The sequence below is a fragment of the Ochlerotatus camptorhynchus genome, unplaced genomic scaffold, assembly GCF_037179485.1.
Source record: "Ochlerotatus camptorhynchus isolate MF236.1 unplaced genomic scaffold, CSIRO-AGI_Acam_v1.1 ptg000330l, whole genome shotgun sequence".
Taxonomy (NCBI): domain Eukaryota; kingdom Metazoa; phylum Arthropoda; class Insecta; order Diptera; family Culicidae; genus Ochlerotatus; species Ochlerotatus camptorhynchus.
In genome coordinates, this window is record NW_027040818.1 from 17,890,989 (window position 1) to 17,916,910 (window position 25,922).

Consider the following 25,922-nt stretch of genomic DNA (forward strand, 5'->3'; position numbering starts at 1 on the left):
AGCCAGCTTATTATGCACGGAGGTGAAGCATGAATTTGCCTGCTGCCCCATTAAGTCTCTCACGTGCACGCGCGGGCAGCCATCGGTAACATCACCGCATCGTTTGCTCGTTCAATTTTCCCGTCCGGACCAAGAAGTCTCGGCCTGTTGTATTTACTTACACTGGTTTTTATTTCTCGAGAAATGGTTCCGGCCCGTTCTAAGCCACCACCTAGTCAATCAGTATAATCGTGAGCTCGGTTGTAACGGTGGATGGCTCTTTTTTTTTTGTTTTGATTTGGTGTTTCGTGCGTTTTCGTAGATTGGGTTCTTCTCATCATCATTTCCGTTTATGCTCTCGGTCGGATGGTGGTGCAGGCGATATGCTTGGCCTGGCACACAGTTGGGTGTTTGTGCATCTGTGGGTGCAAACATTTACCAACTACTTAGGCAATTTGCTGCGTACAAATGAGGTGCTCATTTTACAGGAAGTGGTGGTTTCTGGGAACTGTTGATTTGCTTTAAGGCACCTTGGGTGCTCGTTGGTAGTTTTTGAATTATCGTCGTTTCTCGGTTTTGGCTCTAGTTCTATCATATGTGGCATATTACCCACATATATAAAGGGCCATGGCCCTAAATGGTACTAGATCAATCGTAGAAAGAAACAGATCAAGTTCAATGTTTTCAATGTCCGAGGTACACAAAAAAGTCACCAGCAAAATCAAACAGGTGTTTGTCCCACTCCAAGTAAAAGAAAGCTGTTCACGAGTTGAGTCAATCGGCATTCAGCCGGCAGTTAGCCCCGTCTCATGACGGAAAGCTGACAAATAACAAACATGGAAACGTTGATACATTTTACGATCACTGCCTTTTACTGCTGCCGCTGTTTCGGAGCAGTGCGCCCCACATTTTATTCCCGCTAAATGTTAAAACTCTGCCCGACTTTGTCGATTTCCAACTTTGTACTGCATATACATTTTTTTTTCTTCGTTTGTTCATATCAATTGAATCCATCGTGTATCGTTGCCACAGTTCGCAGCCGAGCAGCGGATTGCGTTTTAATTAAATTATTAACACATCAAGACATGGGGAGAAAGGAATACCAAAGCCACCCGCCACTCGCAGAGATCGCCGAGATCGTCGTGAACTGATACTTTGTATAGACCGGGAGGAAGAGAAAGAGGCATAAACCGATTCGTTGGAAAGTCTAACAAGATCACCGCGCGCGAGTGCGAGTTTTAATTCGAAGTGATATCCACGATTAATTGCTCGCTTCTCGCTTCAGGAAATCCAGCACTGCCGCAGACAGTGTGGTGCATCTCTGTTGGGGTTCGTCCGCGTGTCGGCAGAGGCAGACGTGCAATATTGTAGCTGGGTTTTCCCGTGCAATGTTGTAGTGAGGGGGGCTCGGGTTCAGTTTGTAGTATTTTTTCCGACCAACCTGAATTATTCTTTTTATTTATGGTTTATGCTTCAATTACAGTGTTGTTCGGAATAATTGCAGCGTGGGCCAATTTTGATACAATTAACCATTTAGTCAAGCTTCTGTATTCATTTCACACCGGATGTCACTGCTGTTGTTTGCGGTGACATCTATCGGAAATTACGCATACTTTGTTTTCTGATAGTTGTTCACACAGGACAGTGCAGTAAAAATCAGTGCTAACATTTGAAAACGGCGCAAAAGCCATTTGTAAACAAATGGTTTGTGGGCCCTTTACTCGCTACCCGAAGAACGCCCACGCAAACCAACAGCATCGTCAGGAAGAGGAAAATTTCCCCTACCCGATGTTGCTGTTGTGTCGCGTGGGTGTACTTCAAGTAGTGAGTAAAGGGCCCACAAACCATTTGTTTACAAATGGCTTTTGTTCCGTTTTCAAATGTTATCACTGAAATATCCTAGAAATCCCTTTCACAGACTTCAAAATAGATTATTATTATTATTATTATTTAGCTTTATTAAGGAGGCTTTCAGCCTTGGGCTGGTTCGCCTCCAATGCTTCAAAATAGAGTACCTGACATTGCAAAACATGTTTGGTACATATTTAGATTCACATATGACGACCCTCTTTTTTTTTGCATACTCGGCAAAACAAAACTTTCTAAGCCCCGGCTCGAACAGGATTTCCCGCCGTTTTTATGAAAGGGTCGGGGCTTAGAAAGCAGTTTTTGTGCCGAGTATGTAAAAAAAAAAGAAGGAATTTCGGTTGCTAATCTAAGTGCATAAATAAAGGTACCGACTTTTTCAGTGCCAGATACTCTATTCTGAAGTCTGTGAGAGGGAAATCACCAATCGTGTGTCATCATAACTCATGGCATCTAGAGAGATTGAGCTCGTGAGTGAGAATTTTATCTTTCAATTCTGATTTTTTTGGCTCACTGGAGACAGTTAGGGAAGGCAGGTAAAAATGTATGGGGAACACTTTTTCAATTTAATTGTAGCTTGTTTAACAATAATTTGAGCGACAAAGTCCTAAAGTAATTTCTTTGGGTTGTCATTAACTTTTTTGACCTGAAAATGCATCAGCCTATTATTTCCACTATTCCAAATTGCTATTTGGGGATTCTACCAATGGGACAGCGCCATCTGTGTTAAAAATAGCCCTAACAAAATGGTTCAACAAAATGGTACAAATCAATTTTGTATACTGTTCAGTTTCATGGTGTAGTCAGGTATTGAAGCAGAGTGGGACAAAATCTAGAATGACCTGGTCATATGTAGATGGAGGAAAAATCTGCATTTAAAAATAAAAACGGCCCTGACGTAGTATCACAAGCTCAAATTTCTCAGCCTCAGACAAGTGAATGACCTGAAACAGTTATGACTTTTGAAATGATAATAATAATAACAGTTCCCAAATTTTAATAATTTCCCTGAATTATTTCTTCAAGTTATTTAAATGTTTTTGCAAAGTTGATATCGCGAGAAATAAATTAAAATAATCTATGTTACAGAGCTTCTTAAATATTTTTCAAGATCTTTCATATTTTGAACGTGGCAGAATCCGTCAAACATATCATCCATTTTAACAAGGCATACCTAAAAAAATCATAGTCCAGCATGTCCAACATAGCTTGTTTTCAAACTTAAAAACTTCTCACGTTTAAGAATCTTGTAATTTTTTCCATTCCAGTAATATTGATCTGAGACCTCTCATATTTTTTTAGTCAGGAATGTAATAGCAAATCTCATGTTCTTACGTATGGAAAAATTTCCTTAGTCTGGAATCTTGATCTGTTTTTTCTCTAAATAAGATCAGGCCTTACTAACGGTAACTCGTGGTTGCTACGTGAGTAACCAGCTCCTACAACTGTTTTTTTTATAACTAACCGGGCGCAGAAATATCTATCTTCATGCGCTACTCTTATAGAACCTGAGCACCAGAATGCATAAGGGAATTTTTAGACACTCATTAACTACTGTGCGTTTTATATGAACAAAATTACGCTGCAAGCACACAACATTAGGTATTTTCTGTAATTCTGATCAAATCAGCTCCCTTAAATGAGAAATTAAAATATAACCAGGGCTGATCACTAAATGTGTGCAATGTACTGATTTTCTGAAATAAACAAAGTGAGCAGTGTTGGAAAAATCATCATTCAAATTATATTTTTCCGCTCTCATACGCTCTCAATATCACGCGTGATATTTGAACAAAATATCATGCTTGATATTGATTTTACAAGCTCCTTTGATATTGCGAGACTATTCACAACGTGCAAAAATCAAGCGGAGAGTTGACTAGACACAAAAATGATTCCGTTGCACAGCGTTTTCATAGAAAGAGAAAGTATAGTTTGCTATCTTTTTTTACACGAAGCGACTGGGTGTAAAACAAAAATCATTAAACTCAATCTCACCACAGTTGAGTTTTTTTTTAGCTTGATATTCCGAGCTGCGATATCACAGCTTGCAAAATCAACCGCAGCTGTATGCATGCTGATATTTGTCTACGAAAATCAAGCGCGATCTTGGCCATCGCTCCGACGGGTCCGACGCAAAGAGCGCCACTCAGTGTAAGGTTGCAAATGGCAAACCCAGCAAAAAGACAAAATTCTTCTTCGTTATGCTCTTCTTCATCTCCTATGTATGCAGTCGTGGCAAGCAAAGTCTGCAAAGTATTCGAAGAAGACATTAGCGCTTGTTGTATTATATTCGCTCCCTGCGCCGCCCTGTACCGCTCATTGTGTGGACCGCTTTCTCACAGATTAGTTGGAAAAGAGTGTGCGAAGCAAATGTGAGAACCACACACTATTTGTCGAGTGTTGTGAGATGCATGCACAAAGTTGCTTTGCTAACGCTCTGAGGTGCTTTCTAGCGCCCTGAATATAACAAACTCAAAAACAAAATAATGATGGTGTAAACTGGGACTTGAGGGGGATTACTTAGTTTAACGGCTTTGTCAGTCTTGTCTTGTCAGTCAGCCTAAAGACTACGATGTAATCTGCCCATATGGGTTGAGTGCTTAAGATTGAGAAAGCCGTTAAACTAAGAAATTCAAAAACAAAAGTTCGAAAAAATTCCTCCCACAAATGTGCTATGAAAAATGGTGTGCGCCCATCAGATGTAAAATTTGTTGCGCTCATCAAATACAAACAGGTTGATTTAATGTGTGCCATAATACGAATGCTCACATGCCCTGTGAAGCTAGGCACCTACTCAAAATGAATTATGGAATTTTTGGATGTCAATTTTCACTAGGCGCTTTCGTGAAGAAATTTCGCTCCTCTCCTAGTAATAAAAACAAACCTTTGCAAGAAATTTATAGAAGATAGGGAAGTCCTACATAAATCAGGGAAGTACAGATAAAGAGCTCATATGGCAAATATAAATTGATATAAATCAATGGAGACGCATGGTAGTCTTATCGCAAAGGAGTATTGAGTGAAAACCCAAAACATGATAACTTAAAAAAATTAACTCGAAAACGAAAACAAAAAAAAAAACATCGCTGATTTTTTGATAGGGGAAATGACTGTAATGTTGGCCTATGGGTCTAAGATTGGGCTCATCGCTAAAAATCTGCTAGTTATGCGTCATTGGGACGGTACTGATGGATATTTGTGGTCACTTCAAAATCGATTTATGAATTTATGTATGGGCCCAAATTAGGGGCATTTATGCCTACATAACATCCATTTTCCCTATGTTTTGTAAAAAAGCCGAATTTTTAAAGGAAATATATAAAAATATATTGCGCCCTGTGTCTACAAACCATGGAAACCATAAAAAAAAACAAATGCAATCAATGTTTTTCAATACAAAATCCAGTTTTTTTTTTACTTTTTTATATTTTTTTTAAAAAGCATTTTTAATTATTTGACATTTTGATCTTTGAAATCGGCCCAGTGGTTCAAAAGTTACAATTTTTTGGAAAAAGGCATTTTTGAAAAAAATAGATTTTTTCGACCACCCTAACATGGAAATGGTCACCTTAGTGACAAAAAAAATACGGGTCTAATTGTTTGCGATAAGAAACAAAACTACAAATTTTTAAGAAATTCTGAGAACCACTATGTTTTGCTCTGGAATGGCTGAATTAATAAAACTTATGGAACATTTCGAAAACTTCAAGAATATCTCAAGAACTTTAGGCATTCAGAAGCTTCAAAAACAACAGGTAAGTTCCGTAAACTATAGAAAAGTTCAAAACTTAAGGATAGTTTAAAAGTTTCACCTTCCTAATGCATAGCGAAAAAATTACATAGAGTTTCCATGCCCTAATGACCCCATTGCACTAGAAACGTTAAGTTTTGAGAACATCAGTTTCATGAACTTCAGGGCAGTTTCATGAACTTCACGAAAATTTCGTAATCTTAGATGAAGCAAGATTTTTTATTTTTTTTCCTTGATTTGTTTTCCGCCGATATTGTTTTCCGTATTGAGTACCAATGCTACCGACGCCAGGGAGTCAGGTCCCACACCTGGACCCTATCTATCGACCCATCAACTCATGGACCGGGGACCAACAGGGTTTACTTCCCTTCCGAAGGAAAAAGTGATCAGATATTTTATACCGCAGAAAATCCCGACGGTTCCGACGTGGGATTGAGCCCAGGCCTTTGGAGTGAGAGGCAGTCACACTTACCACTTCACTGCTGGTGACAGGTCCATTAACATCAAAAAAATGTCAGGTACTTTACAAGAACTTCAAGAATCTCAAGCAAACAACAGGTAGCTTTAAATATCTTAGGAAAGATCAGAGAGCTGCACAAAAGCTCTGAGAACTTCAGGGCAGTTCCATGAACATCCGAAAAATTGTCCGAACTTTAGGAAACTTCCGAAAACTTCGTGAAAGTTTTGAGAACTTAAAGGCCGGTCGATTAACTTCACAAAACATGCATAATATTACGTATGTTCCAAGAACAGAGTCCAGAAAACTTCAAAGCAGTTAGCAGCCCCATGAAAGTCTGGAAAATTGCGGGAACTTTAATGAAGGTATGGGAACTTCACGAAAATTTTGAGAACTTTATGTTAGTTTCATTATCTACAGAAAAATTGCGGGAACCTTCCAGAAGTTCTGAGAATTTTAAGAGAATTTCAACAATTTAAAGGATGTTCCGAAAACTTCAGGATAGTTCTGAGATCGTCCATAACTACGGTGAAGTTTAAACGTTCTTTAGGTTAGGTTCTGTTATTTTCTGTTCCATGAATATCAGGAAAATTACGGGAATACGAGGGTTGCTCGAAAAGTTTTGAGATATGGCAACACTTATTTCAAAACTTCAAATCTGACATCAGCATCGTATAGTTGAGTGTTTACAATGGTATGCGTTCTCAGAACACTTTGTCATTCGAGTCTACTTGTACTATTTATAGTCAGTTGCAAAATTTGGTTCGTTGAAATTATCGTTGGTTTAGCTCAACAACAGTGTGCCGATCAACTCTGTGATGAAGCACCATCCTGGGCCACCGTGTTTCGATGGTTTTCCTAATTCAATCGTGGTCGTCGTGCGCTCCAGGACGAATTTCGTGAGGGACGTCCAAAATCAGCTGTTGTGCCAGAAAACATTTATGCTGTGCGTGAACTGATTTTGAAAGATCGACATGTGACTTACCGTTAGATTGAGGCATGCCTGGGCATTGAGTTCCACTTGCATACATTTAATACTGCATGAACATTTGGCCGCCAAAAAGGTTTGGTCGCGTTGGATACCGCATAATTTGACAAAGGATCAAAAAAAGGCTCGTGTCGATTGGTCAACGGAAATTCAATCGCGGTGCTTCAAAAGACGTCTATAAGATCGTGACGGGCGACGAATCATGGATCTATGCATATGAGCCCGAGACTGAACAACAGTCTATGGGTGTTTCAAGAAGAGCCAAATCCATCAAAAGTTGTTCACGCACGGAGCACTTCGAAGTAAATGATTGCCTGTTTCTTCGAACAAAAAAACGGACATAGGGTTTTTGATCTAATTTCCGTCCTACTAAGCACAACCCGCACTTTACTTCTCTTTTCTGAACGAGTTTAAACAAAAAATGGAACATTTCTGTCAAAAATGACTTCTAAATTTATTCGCCTTTCCATACGTACCGTTGGATTTGATAAAGAGTCACAAATTGTTGAGATATTGTTTAAAATCTAATACTGCTTCTTGATTCTAAATTCGTTCTACGAGTTTCAATTCCGTCCAAACGCATTGAAACGCCATTAGATTTTCTTCGTCCTACGGATAAACCTAGAAAAAGGGTATTCGCTAGGAGGGCTTCTTTTGTTTTGAGAACAATGAGCGTAAATATTCATACAATGCGCTCTAACAGGATTTATGTTGTAGCTAATGAACTAACGCATCGGAACAAACCTATTATTGATTTGTGCACGGTGAAATCATTGATATTATTGATCTTTTCTGATCGATAGAACGGAAATGGACGATTACGACGAAGTAGCGCTCTACCCTATCGTCACCATTCCATTAGAGCAACGTAGAACCGTCAACTCTGAATGGTCTATAACCATTTGTTTGCCAGAAGTTTTCGGTAGAATGAGGAAAACGAACCGCCAAAGAAGAATAATTCTCCATCACAACATTGCGAGCTATCACACATCGCGTCAAACAAATGACGTTTTGAACGTTCAAAACATCGAATAAAGGTGTCATCCATCGTTTAGCCCCCAATGACTTCTTCTTATTCCCACACGTCAAAAATAGATTGCACGGTCAACGTTTTTCGACGCCTGAAGATGCGGTTGATGCGTTAAAAACGCATGTTTTGGAGATACTAAATATTAATAAATGCAATTCTATATCGTTCACAAGAAAGCAAGCTGTAATACACGACACAATTACTCTTGGCCAGAAAACAATCCAAAGATCCTATCAAGTCAGAGACTTAGGTGTTATCCTCGACTCCAAGTTAACTTTTGCTGATCACTACAATAACATTATCTACAAAGCAAGCAACATGCTCGGGTTCATTAAAAGATTTAGTTTGCACTTCAATGATCCCTACACAATCAAAACACTTTACGTGGCATATGTGAGGCCTCTTCTCGAATATTGTAGCATAGTTTGGGCTCCATATCATGATACACATGTAAACCGCATTGAATCAGTTCAAAAGCAGTTCTTGTTGTTCGCTCTAAGAAAGTTGGGTTGGACGAGTTTTCCACTTCCATCTTATGAATCGCGTTGTATGCTAATTAATTTAGATGAGCTCAAAAAGCGAAGAGAGTTCGCAATGATTGCTTTTATAAACGATGTGATTTCGCAAAGAGTTAACAGTCCAGAGATTTTGGAAAATATCAATTTTTATGCTCCCACTCGCTCACTGCGGAATAGAAATTTGTTTAGCATCAACAATCAAAGAACAGACTATGCCAAAAAAAAAACCCAGTGAATAGAATGATGTCTTGCTATAATACATACTGTGAATATATTGACATAACAATGAATAAAAGTACGCTTAAAAAAACTTTCTTCACGAGGTTAGCTAGGCATCAATAATAAAATATAAATGCTATGCAAGTAATTGAAGTAAAATTGTAACAATTAGCGTTTAAGTAAAACTGTAAAACGGTCTACACTGATTGACGACTAATAAATAGATACCTTCTTCGGAGTGGGAAAAGTGCTTCATAAATTGGTTCGATCGGATGCAAAAGTGCGTATTGATCTTCATGGACAATATTTTGAAAATCAATAAAGCCATTTTTGATAGCAGCCTTTGTTTTCAATTGTGTATCTAAAAACTTATCGAGCACCCCTCGTATCAGAGAAGTAATGCGAGGTTCAGGTAAATTTGGAGAAATTTTAGGCGGTTACATTCAATTCAGCAACAGGTTCCAAAAATGAAAAATATCCCAGAGATCATCAGGATAGTTTGGAGAACAAGAGAAATCATCAGCTTCTCAGAAACTTCGAGAAATTCACAGAACAACAGAGAGCTTCGGGAAGCTTAAAGATCTTTAAGGTGATACTCTAAGGAAGCCTTTGCGTGAAACTTTAAAGGCACAAATGTGAGCTTCCAAAATACATACAAATTTGAAATTGCTACTCCTTGTTTGCTGTGCTGTATCACCTTAAGACAGTTTTAACAAATTTCAGGGCTATTCCAGGAGCATCATCAGAGGAATAACGATAGCTTTAGGGATGTTTCAAGAACTTCAATGTGGTTCTCTTAATGTTTAGGAACTATAAAGAAGTCCCGAAGAACGAAAGCAAATATCGAGGATTTCGGGGAAGCTTCATGAACAGACGGTGGGAGCTTAAATAAAATGTCGGTAACTTCAGGGAAGCTCTGAGCTCTTCAATCCGGTTACATCAGCTTCAGGGAACCTGCAGGAAGTTTTAAAAAGTTCATGAACTTCAGCAATATCCAAAGAACTTCAGCTAAGAAAAGAAGCTCAGGGAACTGGAGCAAAATTGTGGAAACTTTAAATCAATACCAAACAACTCAGTGAAGTTAGGTCTAGAGATTTTGCTTGAAGGCTCGGAGACCTGAAGGGCAGAGCTAATAACTTCAGGAAAGTCTAGAGGTTTTCGAGGAAGTTTGAATATGTTTCTGGGCAGTTCCAAAAAAAAAAAATCGCTTGAAATGGCTAGCTATCGAGTAAACTAGAAAATTTTGTGCACTTTTCAACCGGTTCGAGAATGAATTTGTCATTAAATCTGGTTTTGAAGGTTTGTGCACAGGTAACAAGTGAGATTCCGGGACGCCACTGTTCAGAAGAATCAGGAATGATCAGCGATCTTCAGGGCAGCACAATTAATTTCATGGAAATTACAAGAATTTTACAGAGGTTTCGAGAAACTCAAGGAATATCTGAAAACTTCAGTAAAGTTCCGAAATCTTCAAGGATGTCCAAAGAACCTCAGAGAAATGTTGATATTTTCAATCAAGAATGTTCCGAGCACTTCAAGAAGGAAGATCAGACACCTTCAGAGCAGTTCAAAATGTTCCGAAGAATGATGAAAAATCCAAGAACATCAGGACTCTTACTTAAACAATGGTAAAATTGCGTACTCTTCAGGACAGACCATGCATATCAGGGAGATTGTTGGGACGGTAGAGATGTTCCAAGATCATAATTTGGGGAACATCATGCGAAATTGAAAAATTCATTCAAGTGTGAGAGATTCAGAGCAGTTAGAGATTTTTAGGGACGTTCCATGAGCTTCAAATAAGTTTCGAAAACTACAGGAAGGCTTCAAAAAGACCGTACAAAGTTCAGAGACATTCAGAAATCATTCGGGCAGTTCCATTAACTTCACAGGATTCCTGTGGAGCTTTCTCATGAATTTTCTCAGAGTCTATTATTATTTAAATTATTTTGGGATTCTCCTCAGATCCACTCTTTTGAAAAATGATGTTGTGCGCTTCCCCAAAGGTTCAAAAACAGCCTTCAAATTTACAGAACGACTGACGGTGTTAGTTGTTAGTCACCCTATTGTGCCACCCTGGTGAGGCCCATTTACAATCATTGGACTTATCCAACCTTTAGCAATTCATGCTCTTCGACCTTTTGGTTGACAAAAAAGATCCTCCATGGCGCCCTCGCCGGACGCCACACCCAAGTAACATTGCAGGTTTTATCGTGGTTTTACAGCATCCTACAAGTCTAAATCATGGTCTACAGAACCCTCATAAAACCAAAATTGTTCCATGGGGCACTCAACAAAGAAACAGTTGGAACGGATTCACCAGCTGGTTAGCTGCTGTTATTTCCGATCATAAATTCTTTGTCGTTTACCCTGATCCGGATTAGAGTTTCCACATCTGAATCTAATCCGGGTTTCAAAAATATTCCATGTCCATGAGGGTTGGTAATAGGTAAAAAAACCAAGTGGAAGGCTCCCCGCTTAACAACAAGTTAATGTTACTTAACACATGCCCGCTAGGTATGCTGTTCATGCTCGCCAAAACTTTCACCTTGAAGGTACAATCTTCTAAGGATGGTGACCTTGCATCTCCTGAGATTCCACTTCTCTATCTTTCTATCGCGATGTGCCCTATCATCTCTATAACTTCTTCGATTCAGTTGTGGGACCTCCCATCCAACTCCACCATCTTCCCCGCTACTGTACGCATAATCTTCCGGGACGTACCCGTTTTCTCTTAAATTACTATGGTTAGCTGACCCTTGATTTCCTGTCCTTCCGTGTACTGTATTACGTTGTCCCTTTTGGTGTACATTACCATTTGTTGGCTGTTGCCACGCTGACCTTGGCTGTCTGATTTGCTCAACCCAACCATTCCAATCAACAAGATTAGAACCCGACCTCCACTTTCAGACCAAAACCGTGCTACGCCCACGATCGAAACCCCTGCAATCTAGGCGAGAGGAGAAATTAGCCGATCGTCGTCACCCACGTTGAACTCTCGGCAGCCGGCAGAGTACGGAAGCGGAAAATTAATGCGTGAAAACGGTCATCTCGTATGGGCGTAGTGTTAATATTCAATTCCCGCGTCCCCAGGCACACCGCAATCCCCCCAACCTCAGCTGATGCATATGGAGGAGTGAAAGGAGCCCTCCGAGTGATGACCCGACAGCGGGGCTTCCAACACACTTATTGTGCTTGGTTGGCTGGTTGCCTCTCCGCGTGGTCATACGGGTGTGTAAGCAGCTAATGAGTTGCTGATTGAAGAAATGCTTTACCGTAGGAAACCCGTTTCGGATGAATCCTCCACGTGATGGGAAAAACAACGGACGGAGGAAAATTAATTTTCCGAAACCAATAATTGGGCAGTGGGTGCGTGAAAAGCCCTACACAACAGCCGATCGTGTGATTAGAAGCCATTTTACGGCTGGTAATGAAATCGAAAACCTTAGCTGATTTCGTAATAAATGTTATGGATTCGATCGTTTATCGTTTGCAGGTCGAGGAACTGCCGATAAATTACGCAGTGTTTCCGTTCGGGCCGTTTTTTCCGGGCTTCGATCATGCGATCGCGCGATTTAAGAATCATCGTATTTAGGACGATCGCTCGCAGCATGATCTTGGCATTCGCAAGCGCCTTCGCATCCTTCAGCAGTCGCGAGATTTGATTCCATTTCTGGTCATAATGCACCCTTCAACTGACTGTTTTCCCATGGCACCTGCCGTGCTGCTATATGCAACGCAATGCAACAACAACAACAACAACAACGGGGAACGCGAGTCAGTCGATTCAGTGCAAGGTTATGTCACACGTTGAGCGACTATTTGTCAGCTGACTGTTGCTGCTGAATTCATAATTCCTAAATTAATGCCCCTACCGACCGGTCTCATAAGTACATAGTCTATAAATGAACTTGATGTAGCCGGTGATTTTTTTTTGTAGGGCTGTATACTTATACCGAATCTGGCCGATTCGCGTCTGAAGTTCAATCGCAATGGCACAAATCTCACCTTCGATAGCAGCTGCTGACCGCAGCTGGTTCTTGTGGCCATTTATGGTAGCTTGACACCTCTCTGGTCCGAGGAGAGACTTTTGGTTGCGCTGCCCGGTTGGATTGTTTTGCATATAGTCGCCTAATGACCGGCTCGATTTGGTTAAGCAGCGGGGTTTCATCTGAACAAGTTGTTCTTAAAATGAATGTTTGACACAAAGACTTGCAGTCGAGACGATTCTTCTCAATATCAGAGATGATCAAAAATAATTAACGCGACGACTCTGGGCGATAAGCGACCCTTTTCATTTTGGAGGAGGAGTAGGACTTGCCATGTATGTAATGGCTTAACAGACTAGCGCAGCATAATTTGGAGAACTACCATAGTTGTCCAAATTGCACAACTAATTGATCCAATTAAGATATACGCTTGGCATGGATCGCGTACGACGAAGGGCTGTGGGCTGTTGGTGATCAATCGAAATTCCACACAATTGATTGATGTTCCTTTAAAATGTGCGGCTCAGTTTTGGTGTGGAACGGTTTACGGTGTGAATAGCCTTTGGCTAATTGATTTGCCTTTCGTGGTTGTCAAACTGCTGGATAATGGATTGGCTAAGAATAGTGTGTTACGCTCAATTATGTTTACAGGGAGGTGCATTGAACTGAATACGAATGTTTGTTTAGCTCATTTGAGGGATTGCTTTTTTGGGGCCATTAGTAGGAGATTTTGAATGAGTTATGAAGCGTGATCTTTGACTAACTTTGAGATTATTATCCGGTTTGGTTATGTTTTACCGAACTTTCAACAGCTCGGTTGTTCCTTGACTTGAATTCAAAAGCCTTTTTTTTCTCGAAAATACTTTCATATACACTACCGGTCATAAGTATGGAGTATTAAATATGAGTGTTGCAATAGCTTTTCAAGCGATTCCATACTTATGACGGGTAGTATAGATTAGGGGCCTCCCTTAGCTAAGTCGGTAAAGGCACAGCTACAAAGCAAGACCATGCTAGAGGTGGCTGGGTTCGATTCCCGGTCCGGTCTAGGAATTTTTCGGGTTGGAAAATTTCTCGACTTCCCTGGGCATACAGTAGGATTGTACTTGCCAAACAATTATACTAATGCAAAAATTGTACAGGCATCGAAAGCTCTTAACAACAGTGAATCTAGAACACTAAGTTGAGAGCACGCAATAAGCTTATATGCGATAAACAATAAGCTTGAAATTCGATGAAGAAGTAGAAGAAGAATAAACATAACATTTTGTCTGGAAACCCGGGGGCTTACCCTCAAAATGATAGCCAAGGGTGGATGTTGCAGAACAACTTTTGTATGGCGACAACTCTGAAAAACGTGATTTAGAGGTAGCCCAGATGGTATTTTTGAAAAGAAGGTCGAATTTTCATCGTCGTTAACAAATATTTCTTAAGCATCGAGATTTAGTGAAACCCAACCATTTTATATTTTTAACACATTCCATGGAATCGCTTTTAAAAGAGAAAAATATGGCACACCTACTCAATGCTCCATTTTTCAAGTTTTTAAATGTCATTCAATCATCAATAGTGAATATATCAAACTAAGACTTATAGTTGATTTAATACACCTCGAATGTGGGAAATTTTATGAAAAACATCTCTGCTTTAAAGCAAATATTATAAATTAACACTCTGGTCCACTCTTCTATTATCACTAGTGCCACTAGTGACATGGAAGGTGACTGGTACACTGTTAATTCAGCGCATAGCAGTTGACAGCTCAATATGAACAAGGCTATCGAAAACAACTCACAGTTGAGTAACATTTTACTCAATATTGTGACCATCTAGAAAGCTGCTGTCTGCGGCATAGTTGTTCAGATAATCGAGTCCTCTTGAATGGTGGTCAGATTAATGCAGTGCTAGCATAGAGGTAACTCTAAGACCACTGGATCCCGAAGAAAATCATTATTATTTTTGGCTCACTCAGTACCAGAACAACGGTCCCAAGCAGTCCCAAGCTATTTCACTCACCCCTGCATGTTCTGCATGAATCCACACACCCCTGATGTTATCGGTCAAACTTTCATAGCGAATCAAAACAAACATAGTGTAGTAATAGAATTTCAACTAGAATAGGGTACGTTAATCGTTTGCTTGGGACCAATAGGCTACTAAAGTGGTGAGCCAATTTAAAATCGTTAGTTTCGTATTGATTGTTGGTGCTAGTGTGCGTGTGAACTTTCACCATATGCAATAACTCGAGATCCGGACCAGCTGGTAAGTTGCAGTCTTCGGAAACAGTTGTTCAGATAGTCAAATCGATTGGTAAGAAGATTAGTTCATTATTATGCCACTAAGCGGCACTAGTATGGATGTGAAATTTCAAAGAGCGCTGTATCTCTGGGCCTCATAGCCTAGTCAGTAAAGGCACGGTATTATCAAGCCGGAGGCGGCGGGATCGATTCCCGGTCCGGTCGAGGGAATCTTTCGGGTTGGAAATTTTCTCGACTTCCCTGGGCATAGAGTATCATTGTGCTTGCCACACAATATACAACATTCATGCATTGGTATTGGCATCGAAAGCTCTCAATTAATAACTGTGGAAGTGCATTTAGAACACTAAGTTGAGAGCACGCAATAAGCTAATATGCGCTAAGCAATAAGCTTGAAATGCGAACAAGAAGAAGAATGTATCTCGATATCCTGGCAATTGCTGTCTTTGGCAAAGTTAAACAGCTTACCAAAGTTGGTTAGTTAAAAATTCATCCTCAGAACGCACGCACCCAAGGGGTGATTCATTAATGTATTTTCGATTCAGGTCAACGTACTGATGAACGTATTAAAATACTTTTATCGAATAAACGTGTATTTTTTGTAATAATGTTTTACATTGCATTTTTTGAACATATGTAATTTTCTGTGTATTAGAAAAATAAAAGTGTCGTTTTGTGCATGAATGTATTGAAATCAGTTAAAAGTGTATTTTGTCATTTCAGTGTTTATGTTTACCACTTGAACCGATGATTAAATGAATCAAACTCACAATAGACCTTTTTGACGTTTAATTGTCTTTCTCTATCTAGCACACAGGGATAAATGGATGGTTTGTTTTCCAACTAATCTGTTTCCCTCTTGCTCGCACTCCTTCAATTTAAATGCTGCATTAGTGTGCGCCGATTAAACGTCAAAAAGCTCTATGTGGTAATTTTTTATGTAAGTTGACGTTTTGTTTGACAAATGCACAACACACGCTAACTTTAAAATACCCACTGATGAGTAGAATTTCAACCATTTTGAAGAATACAGACTCAACTCATCAACTCATTACCCACTAATAAGCATAATTTACCCATTCATTAATGTTACTCTTTTGTGGGTCATAACTACTCAATAATGGGTATTTATTGTTTACTCATTAGATGTGTATTTTTATTATTCGCCAAATATTTGTGTATTTTTCCGAATTTTGTATTCATATTGCATTTTTTTAAAGGAGTGTTGACAAGTAATGATGAATTTTTGAGTTTTTTTTTTTCATTTACGTAATTTTGATTCATTACTTGAGAGCAGTGAATTGCCCCTCGCACGCACCCATTTGTCTGGTGTGTGCTCTCTTTTATGCTTTTGCTGCCCCCTCGGTAGAGTTGACGTTATGCATTTTTTTTATCAAAACAATCACACCACAAATTAGTGATGTCCCATTTTGGAATTACTCGATTAATCACTAATCGATTATTTTTTGTACTAGTCTGTCATTTTTCCACCAATGCTGGACATATTTTAAACGATGAGTGATAATCTTCGGGAGAAGCTTATGCTTTCTTGACATGATATCTAGACCAACAATTGAAATAGACGGAACAACCAAATGTGAACAATGGCTTTAAACGCAAATTCCTCGAGAATCAAAGCACATCCAAGCAATCTAACACCGTCATCTGATAGAGCAAACTTCTTTTATCGAATGGCATTGTTAGTTTGCGTGGGATTGTTTTGATTCTTGAGAATTTTGTGATTAAAGCCATTGTTTACGTTTGGTTTTTCCACCTATTTCAATTGTTGGTCTAGATATACCCGGATTTTTTTTTTTTCGATTAAATTAATCGATTATTTGAATAAAAATCGAACTTCACTAGATGAATGTGAAACCTCATTTTGACATCCAACGTCAATGTCAAATATAAGGACCGTTCATGGATAATTAGACAATTTTAAAGAAACCGAGGGTAATCACAAATGACGTTCCCAAGGTAACTGAAAAAAACTCGAGTATGTAATCGTTTATCGTTTGTATCACTGAGCTTGCTCTCAGCTGTTTTATGGAGTTCAGATCACATGTTCTGCTAACGACTTGTTATCCTCCAGGCTGACACCAATCTATAACCAAACCGCCAGAATAGTGGCTGGTCGCCGTCTGTGTTGAGCTGGGAAACCTTTCCTTTGAGATACCAGGTAGCGGGAACTATATGCTGCAGGTCCATTAGCCTCATGGAAAAAATTACTGGGAGGTCGTTTTCCCATAGAGGTAACTCTAAGACCAGAAGGTCCCGAAGAAACGAGCTCAACTTTTTGGCTCAGCTCTGGTACTCTCTTCGGTCTCAAGCTAATCGATTCACCCCTCGAAACATAGGAAAATCCACTAACCCCTCATTGTATCTGTCAAACTTTCATAGCGAATCAAAACAAACATAGCATAGTACTAGAATTTTAACTAGAATGGGGTACGTTAGTCGATTTGCTTGGGACCAATAGGCTAGTCAAGTAGCGAGCCAATTTAAAATCGTTAGTTTCGTATTGATTGTTGGTTCTCCTCAAGGAGAGGAATAGAATTCTCTGGAACCTAACCCATCAGGAGCCCCCCCCCTTGGTGGCTGAGGTACACTGGAATGGAGCCAGAGAACGGGACGCCCCTTGCCGCAAAAATCTATAGTGGGGGAAAACTCACATGCACTACACGCACACATTGCAGAACTGCTGAACGGGAGTATACGAAACCTACACCACCGCTACACTGACGGTTCTAAAGTTTCGGGCAGAACTGGGTTTGGCGTCTCGGACCCCAGTAGTTGTACCAACCGGTGGAAACTAATGATTTCGAATTGACTCACTACTTGACTAGCCTATTGGTCCCAAGCAAATCGATTAACGTACCCCATTCTAGTCTAAATTCTTGTACTACACTATGTTTGTTTTGATTCGCGATGAAAGTTTGACAAATAAAATGAGGCGTTCGTGGATTTTCCTATGTTTCGAGGGGTGCATCGATTAGCTTGGGACCGAAGAGAGTACCAGAGCTGAGCCAAAAAGTTGAGCACGTTTCTTCGGGATCCTCTGGTCTAGAGTTACCTCTATGGTTATACCTTCTTCCGGCTACCAGAACAGTGCTCGGTTTAGGCTTAGGAACTATTTTTTTTGGCAGAATATGTTAAAAAGGAGGGACTTTGGTTGTTTATCTAAATGCATATATAGAGGTACCTAACCTGTTTTGAAGTGTTAAGTACTCTATTTTGTAGTCTTTGAGAGGGAAATCACAAGTTGAGTGTCATAACAAGATCAATATATTCTGTAGTACAGGTATACCATCAATACGAAACTAACGATTTTAAATTGGCTCACTACTTGACTAGTCTATTGGTCCCAAGCAAACGATTAACGTACCCCATTCTAGTCGAAATTCTACTACTATACAATGTTTGTTTTGATTCGCTATGAAAGTTTGACAGATAAAATGAGGGGTTAGTGGATTTTCCTATGTAGCGAGGGGTGAATCGATTAGCATGGGACCGAAGAGAGTACCAGAGCTGAGCCAAAAAGTTGAGCACTTTATTTCGGGACCTTCTAGTCTTAGAGTTACCTCTATGGGTATACTGAATATGCATGTTAATCTAAAATCTACCGGAGGACATGTTAATCTAAATGCATACAGACTTAGAAAATTTGATGTAAATTTAGGTGCTCTGAGGCGAATTTTGACATAAAATTAAGTCATAATAGACGTGGAAATCAGCTCAATCAAACGTACGTTCGAACTTTTCAGTCTTGGAGAACTTAATTTTACATGACATATTTGTTTACGTCTCATCCTGTATTTCAAAGATGGATTCCGTAACGTGTAAGATTAGGTATATCTTTGTGTGTATATAGAGATACCGTGCAGTGCAGTGTCCTCTGTGAACAATTAATGGAAAATTGGGTATTGGGTAATTGGGTATATTACAATTGGGTTCTTTAGGGGTATTGAGGCTATTACATTTTCGTAATCTGCATTACAAATGGAAACGATATCCAAAATTTCATCAATTTTGGAGTACCGAAACTATTTTAATTAAGTGTGATCAGTGTTGGCAAAATCATGAATCAAATGATATTTTTCCACTCACAAATGCCCTCAATATCACGCGTGTTATTCGAACAAAATATCATGCTTGATATTGATTTTACAAGCTCCTTTGATATTGCGAGACTATTCACAACGTGCAAAAATCAAGCTGAGAGTTGACTCGACACAGAAATGATTCCGTTACATATCGTTCTCTTAGTAAGAGAAAGTAACCGATGGCAAAAACGAAGTGACTGCTACCACCCGTTATGGAAGTTTCGGTTGCGTTCGGGTGTAAAGCAAAAATCATGAAACTCAATCTCACCACAGTTTGGTGAGATTTGCAGCTGGTGAGTTTTGTTAGCTTGATATTCCGAGCTGCGATATCGCAGCTTGCAAAATCAGTCGCAGTTGTTAACTTGTTGATTTTTGTCTACGAAAATCAAGCGTGATCTTGGGCATTGGTGAGATTTTATTTTATGATATTTTCCCAACACTGAGTGTGATTAAATTAGGAAAAATCACCACCTAAGCGGTCCTTGGAAGTACTTTGTATGAGAGCGAGCTGTCATTTTGTTAGGTTTGTGTCAAACAGTGAAGTGATTATTTTGCTTTTAATCTTGATTTAAAAATCGACATGGATGTAAATCTGGACGAACAAAATATCGCTGTGCTCAGAAATCGAAGCTCTTTCAGATGATCTATAAACACCGATAAATTTTTCGAAAATAAAGAACCCAATTGTGCTCTTGAAAGGGACGCTGGAAGTGTGCAGGTGAAAATATCTAAAATTTATGAGTAACCAGGTCTTCCAGATGAGCACTACTTCTGGGCTAGATAGATGGATTGAAAGGTGGCACAAATAGAAATGACGGTGTTAGTTTGTTTACTAAAATGAACTACGAGCATTTCGTATGGCAAGTTTTGTTATAAGAAATGCTCCTCGTGTTTAATTGCGAAATTCACATCACTTGCGTTGGAAATCAATTTGACAAGGCATTTGTCACCAGCATACTTATTTCAGTTGTATGAAACAGGTCCAAACCTGTCCAAATCCGTCCGCATTTTTTTATTGGTTTGGGCATTTTATATGGCAAAATAGTAAACTTTTCATAAAAATTAATGGCAAATCGTTCACCAACACTAGCGGTCCGTGAATTGTTTGTCACCTTCCTAGGTTCCAGAAGAAGTCAAATGAACCTTCCTGAGAAAGCCGTTAAAACCATTCTAAATAAAGCTTCCGTGGAAAGATGGAAGAAAGTTGCGGGGATAATTCCAAGAAAGTCTTAACAAAACTCCGGGAGTAATCTCAAGACATCAAATTTTCATCTGGTGATTTTGGGAAACCGTTAGTCAAACAATGAATTAGACATTAACAAGTTAGCTTTCTGAAACTGTCATACTCAGTGTTCGGAAAAACTTAAAAACTCAATACTCATTTGTGAGTTTATGCGTTTATGTTTATGTCTTGCAAAGTTCAACAGCGCAAAAATCTCGAATGAGTTTTGAAGTTCAAAAATTAATTGCGTTTTTGCATCTGGGGATGGAAAACTAACATAACATGTAAAAGTACGCGGCTTCTCTGAGTTTTAAGCTGGAATGATTTTTGGCGTTATTTCATGTTGATCTTGGTCAAGCTTCGTCTACAATTTGGACTTCTACATCAACACATGTCAGGCTGCCTTCAGGTTCAATTGGCTAAACTTGGTGAGTTCGTTCCATTTTGTAAATTTTTATCTGTTCAAACCAGTAACGTTGGGAGATCACTTTTTTGTGGTGCGTTACTGGTATAAAATCTGTCACCAAACCCTAGTCGTAACAACTTCAAACTAGGGAATCAGGATTTTCCAGTAATCCAAGGATCACATTTAAGTTATTGTTATTTTTTATGACTTGATAATAGTGAAAAGACTCGGGTAGTGACCACCGCCGTTATGCATTTCTATGTTGTATATTTCAAATCAAAAATATTGTTTATGTTCATAGAGTTTACATAATCTTTTTCCCTTTGTCCTTCTCGTTTTCCTTTCCCTCTTCTCTTTTCAGAAAGCGAGTAATGGCGCTATAGCCATAAGCCATAAAAGGCTAGGACAAGAGTTAGTGCTCATGTCCCAACCGTCAGAAGAAAATGGAGCATCACATAACCTTTCTAGCTTTGATGCTTCCAACGACCAACCAATCATTACCAAAATGTCCACCTTTCTTCCACTTATTGGATTCTGCAGCATCGTGTTTAAATCTTCGATTTAAACAGGCCCGATGTTTTCTGAATCATCTTGCCCCTTAAATGCTGCACAGTATGCCTGGCCGTTTTGATATGTGTGACGTATTTTCGATGTGAAACATTTATTAAACAGACAAGAAAAATGATGGAGGTATATCCATCATTTTCCAGGATGCTTTCAAGAACTGGCTATGTTGGTGATAGATTAGATTAGGTTAGATAAGATTAGATTAGGAATGATTTTTTGGCATTGTGAGTGTGAGTGCATGAAAATGCATGAGAATCTCAAGCATGAGTTTCGCGTGCCATATTATATCAGATTTGAGAATGATTTTCCGAACAATGAGTAGTTCAGTAGATTTTGAGCGAAGTCTCTCAATCAACCAATGGATTATGAATAATATTTGTTAAGTATTGAATCTACAAATACACAGCTATTCAAAATGTAATGCAGTCTTCTCCGATGTGATTATTTTGAACTTTGAATTTCCGAGGCTGAACAAAGTGTACTTTACAGTGGCAACAAACAATTTGAACTGATTAAGAGCTGAATAAACCAAGTTTTAGTAGAAGAAGCATATTTTTGCATGAATAAGCTCTTATTCAGCTTTAAATGTTTGTTGGGAAGCTTAAAAATCAACTTTCGAGACTTTCAGCCAGGAAGCTGAATAAAGGGGTGTCGCATTTAAATTTAACGGTTATTCAAACTGTGGCTGAATTGAAATCATTGGAAGAGTGCTTTCGAAACAGTAAATTGTTTCTTGGGAAGCCAATTTTATACGTAGCTGGTTCCTCCCTACAGTCGTCGATATATTTCTCAGTGGAAATTTCCTTGTTTTATCGTTTGCACATTTCAGTGCACATTTTTGAAATCATATTGGAAAAATCAATTAATATTAATGTGGAATGGATTTTTCACTGTATTAGATTTTGTAATGATTATAATCGCAAGTTATAGTGAATGTTCGTTATCTTTTCCATCACTGATTTAAACTAGATCAGTTGAAATAGCATTTTAAATAATCGGATAACTTGCTTGAGGTTGCAGATTTTGAACTAAGAAATTAGCTTAAATGCTTAGTATGCAGAATTTGCAATGTTTTGCACCATGAACAAATTTTGTTATGTGGCAATTTATGTGTTTCCAAACAAAGTTTGTTTCCACAAATGCATAGCGTCTAGAAAATCATCCCGTGATGGCTTTAAACAAAAAATATGCAGTTTGAAAAAAACTCAACAAAAACACTGCAAAAACTGCCATTATATATATTGAAACATATGCAGAAGATGCAATAAATCCATCCTTACATTGGATGTAAGAGACATTTATTTACAACGCAACAATCGTGTTTAGCTGATAGTAAATAGTCCTGCAAATATGCCCACCAGTTCACTGCTTGCTCGCAAATTCAAGTTCAGCTGCTTTGCCAATGACACTTGATCATTTGTTAAAATGGACGATGCCATCTTAAAAGATAGTTTCTCGTCAATACTGGTATTAGTGAGCCCTTCCTCACTATTTGTGTGTGGGAAAGAAAATGAGTGCCGGGCGAAATTCCTCGCCATCCCACGCACTTCCGAACGCCGAACAATCCCGAAAAGGCGCCCGTGAGAGTGAGAGTGCTACATTTTCGCCCGCTCTCAGCTACCCTGTGTGCCCGTGAGCATGAGTTACCCATCATCATTCTTTCTTGGTCCACCGAAGCGTGAGGACGTTCAAACGCTCGGAAATTGAGGGAGACGCACGGTCGGTTGTCAAAGCGAGGAAAATGGAAAATCGTAAATCTTGGGAAAGGAATTTTTCTCTTGCCTATATGCTCGTCAACTAGGATGGGTTGGTGTTGGTGCGATCTACAACCAGAGCGCGCTTTAACAATGTGAAATCACAGCGCTACCGAGACTAAAAATAGCGCGCGCGCTCTGCCGAGAATAACACATATTTTTAGTGACAGAGTGGCCTGCTGCTGCTGCTGCTGCTGCTTGGATTGCCGTTGAAGCTCTCGCGTGACTCTAATGTGCACTCACTGATCACACATTTCCCGCCGCACAGTCCATGGTTCTTCGCTCAAAAATGCGCAAAATCTAATTTTAACTGTCACATATTTTAATTCCAGATCGTTCCACTGAGATGAGTCACGGTAGCAGAGTAGTACACTTTTCTTCACACCGAGTTTTTCACAGTCCAGTCCATTGGCAAGCGAGTGAGCAAGCAGGCGAGCAGTGGGTGTGAGTGGAAAAGCAAGCGAGCGCGCTCGCGCGCACTTGATCAGCCCACGCACATTTTCCTCACACTCTGTCTGACCAAACGAACGGCGATTATATAAGCAGGGAAAATTTTCGCACCAACGCCCAACCGAAGAGAAAATGTGGGTCTCGGGAAGAATTTCGTAACTTTTTAGACGATATTTATTCCCTGTCGCTAGAAACTGACCTCTTTGTTGGGTGACTTGACGGCTGACCGAGGACGATTGCTCGGTGCGGCTCATCATCTGCTGCTGCGAGGAAAATTGCTGCCGCTGGGAAACCTGCTGGCTCATAAATTGCTGGGATTGCTGCTGAACCGACGAGGACGTCGACGAGGACGTTTGCTGTTGCATAACCATCGACGATTGTTGCTGCTGCTGCTGCTGCTGGATTTGCTGCAGCTGCTGATTAGGATTAGGTCGTTGCATCCTTGCGGCTTCTTCTTCTTCTTCTTCTTGCTCCTTAATCCAGATTGAAGCTGCTTGCAATATCCAGGCTTTTCCGAATAATCACTTGCTATCTATTCTTTGGTCGTTTTCTGGCTCTCGGGACAAATATCCACTTTGCACACGGACTTTCTCTTCTCTACTGAGAGAACACTCACTTATCTTTTATAAATGAAAACTTTCAGGCGCAAAAAAAGTGAACACTATAAATTATAAAACTTAACAAAAAAAAAACTTCCTTAAACTAAATCCTCTTCGTTTTCCGGGAGCGTTGCTTTCGATCTGCTTCCTCGATCCTTGAGTTATGAGTCCGCTGAATTTCACTGACTGAAACTGATAGAATGGAAACTTTCCATTAAAATTTCCTCTTCACCGATGAAAAACTTCGGGAAAATTCACTCGATCCTGATCGAAAATCCACACAAATTATTCCGAAAAAAAATGGAGAAAAAAAAATCTTCACACTATTTTCCAGTCCAGGATTCCAGAATTTTCCACAAAAATTTTCACCAAGTCCCCGGTGCGTTTCGATCCGCCAAAAAAAAAAAATCACCAAGTCCGGGGAAAATCACACGCGACGCAACCGAAAAATGTTCAAAGTCCCCCGACGACAGCACGGAAAAAATTCGCTAAGTCCCCTCGGAAAAATCCAACTTTAACTTTTTCACGCGCCGATCCGACACCGAAAATCCGGCAAAGTCCCGTTTTAGCGGGGTACTTTGAAAATTTTCACACCGTGCACACACTGCACCGTAGAAGAGAACGCACCTCCAATAGGCAAATTTTCCAACTGTTCTGTTCCTTCTGTCTGCTTGACACACAGAGAGTTTCAAGTCATCCCCGAGACAAATAACTTAAGACGTCGGTCGTGTTTGAAGAGCGAGCGAAGAGTGACACCCAAGTGGCACCCGTGCTGGCGATCGAGCCGCAGATTTTCCGCGACCGGACCTCGTTCGGCTGTGTGCGTGCGCCGAATTTTCCGCGGTTGCGTCGGCGCAGTACCGCCGCATCGGTGGACCCCTCGACAGCTTCTCGCAGTCGCCTATAGAACTTCTCGCGCAGGGATAGTTTCCCTTCCTCACAACTGCAGCACGTTACCTGCGACCGCCTCCTGGGATTTATTATTGTTATTGTCGGAACTGCTCTCGTTTCTTACTTTTTTGTTTCGTTACTCGTCTTATTCTTCTCTTTCCTCAAGAGGATCTTGAGCGAACACGCGACGCGACGCGAGCTAGCGGGCGATGTTGATCGCTTGACGGCGACTCTGAAAATGTGAAGCGGGTTGGCTCAATTTTCCTCCTCGGACTTGTGTGATGGTGAAAATACCGCTACCTTCGCTCCGATTCTCTTCTCTGCTATCGCGCCCTCGCGCTCCGTTCCCCCTCGGTGATCGGACGTGGACGTGATCAGAGGGTGGATAGCTCTCACCAGACTTGAATAATTCATTGAGGTTTTGGCTTCTTTCGCTTCTGTGTTGCTGCCAACGACGCTCAGGAGCTGGGGGGGGGGCTACGATGGCTGGCTGGCTTCTTGCTGCTGGAGGCAGATTAGATACGGCTTTTTGCTCTGCGAGCAGAGGATCGGGTTTAGCGCGCGCGTTAGAGCGAGCGAACACACCCGGGCGGCGGTGATCGGTCGGATGAAAACCGCATGGTCTTCTTGATATGTGCGTGCACTTGGGCGAGGGAGGTTGGTGTGGTTTATGGTTTGCAATTTGTTGTTGTTGTGTGTAGTCGTTTTTCCGTTGTGAATTTTATGGTTTGAGGAATGCGCTGCGCTGCACTCTCGTTCTGCCGGTCTTCCGCCCGGGATATTCTGGAACGAGCGACTGAGCGCGTGTGGACGGTGATGATGATAGCTGTGTGAACGTTATGTTCCGTAGACGGTTGCACTAAACTGGAGTA

At 40.2% G+C, this 25,922-nt stretch overlaps 1 protein-coding gene across 3 annotated transcripts in view; it reads right to left on the reverse strand.

The window, feature by feature from the left end:
* The window catches only part of sls (sallimus), a 154,568-nt gene extending 129,518 nt beyond the window's left edge, over nt 1-25,050 (reverse strand). Inside the window, exons 1-2 of one of the 3 annotated variants that reach the window (XM_065230318.1) lie at nt 24,787-25,050; nt 23,760-24,351 (exon numbers count right to left, since the gene is read on the reverse strand). In XM_065230318.1, the coding sequence (XP_065086390.1) occupies nt 23,760-24,000 (241 nt within the window). In that variant the 5' untranslated portion in view covers nt 24,001-24,351; nt 24,787-25,050. The remainder of the gene's footprint in view (nt 1-23,759; nt 24,352-24,786) is intronic. The other 2 variants (XM_065230319.1, XM_065230320.1) reach the window with 2 other exon arrangements.
* Nucleotides 25,051-25,922: the final 872 nt, after the last annotated feature.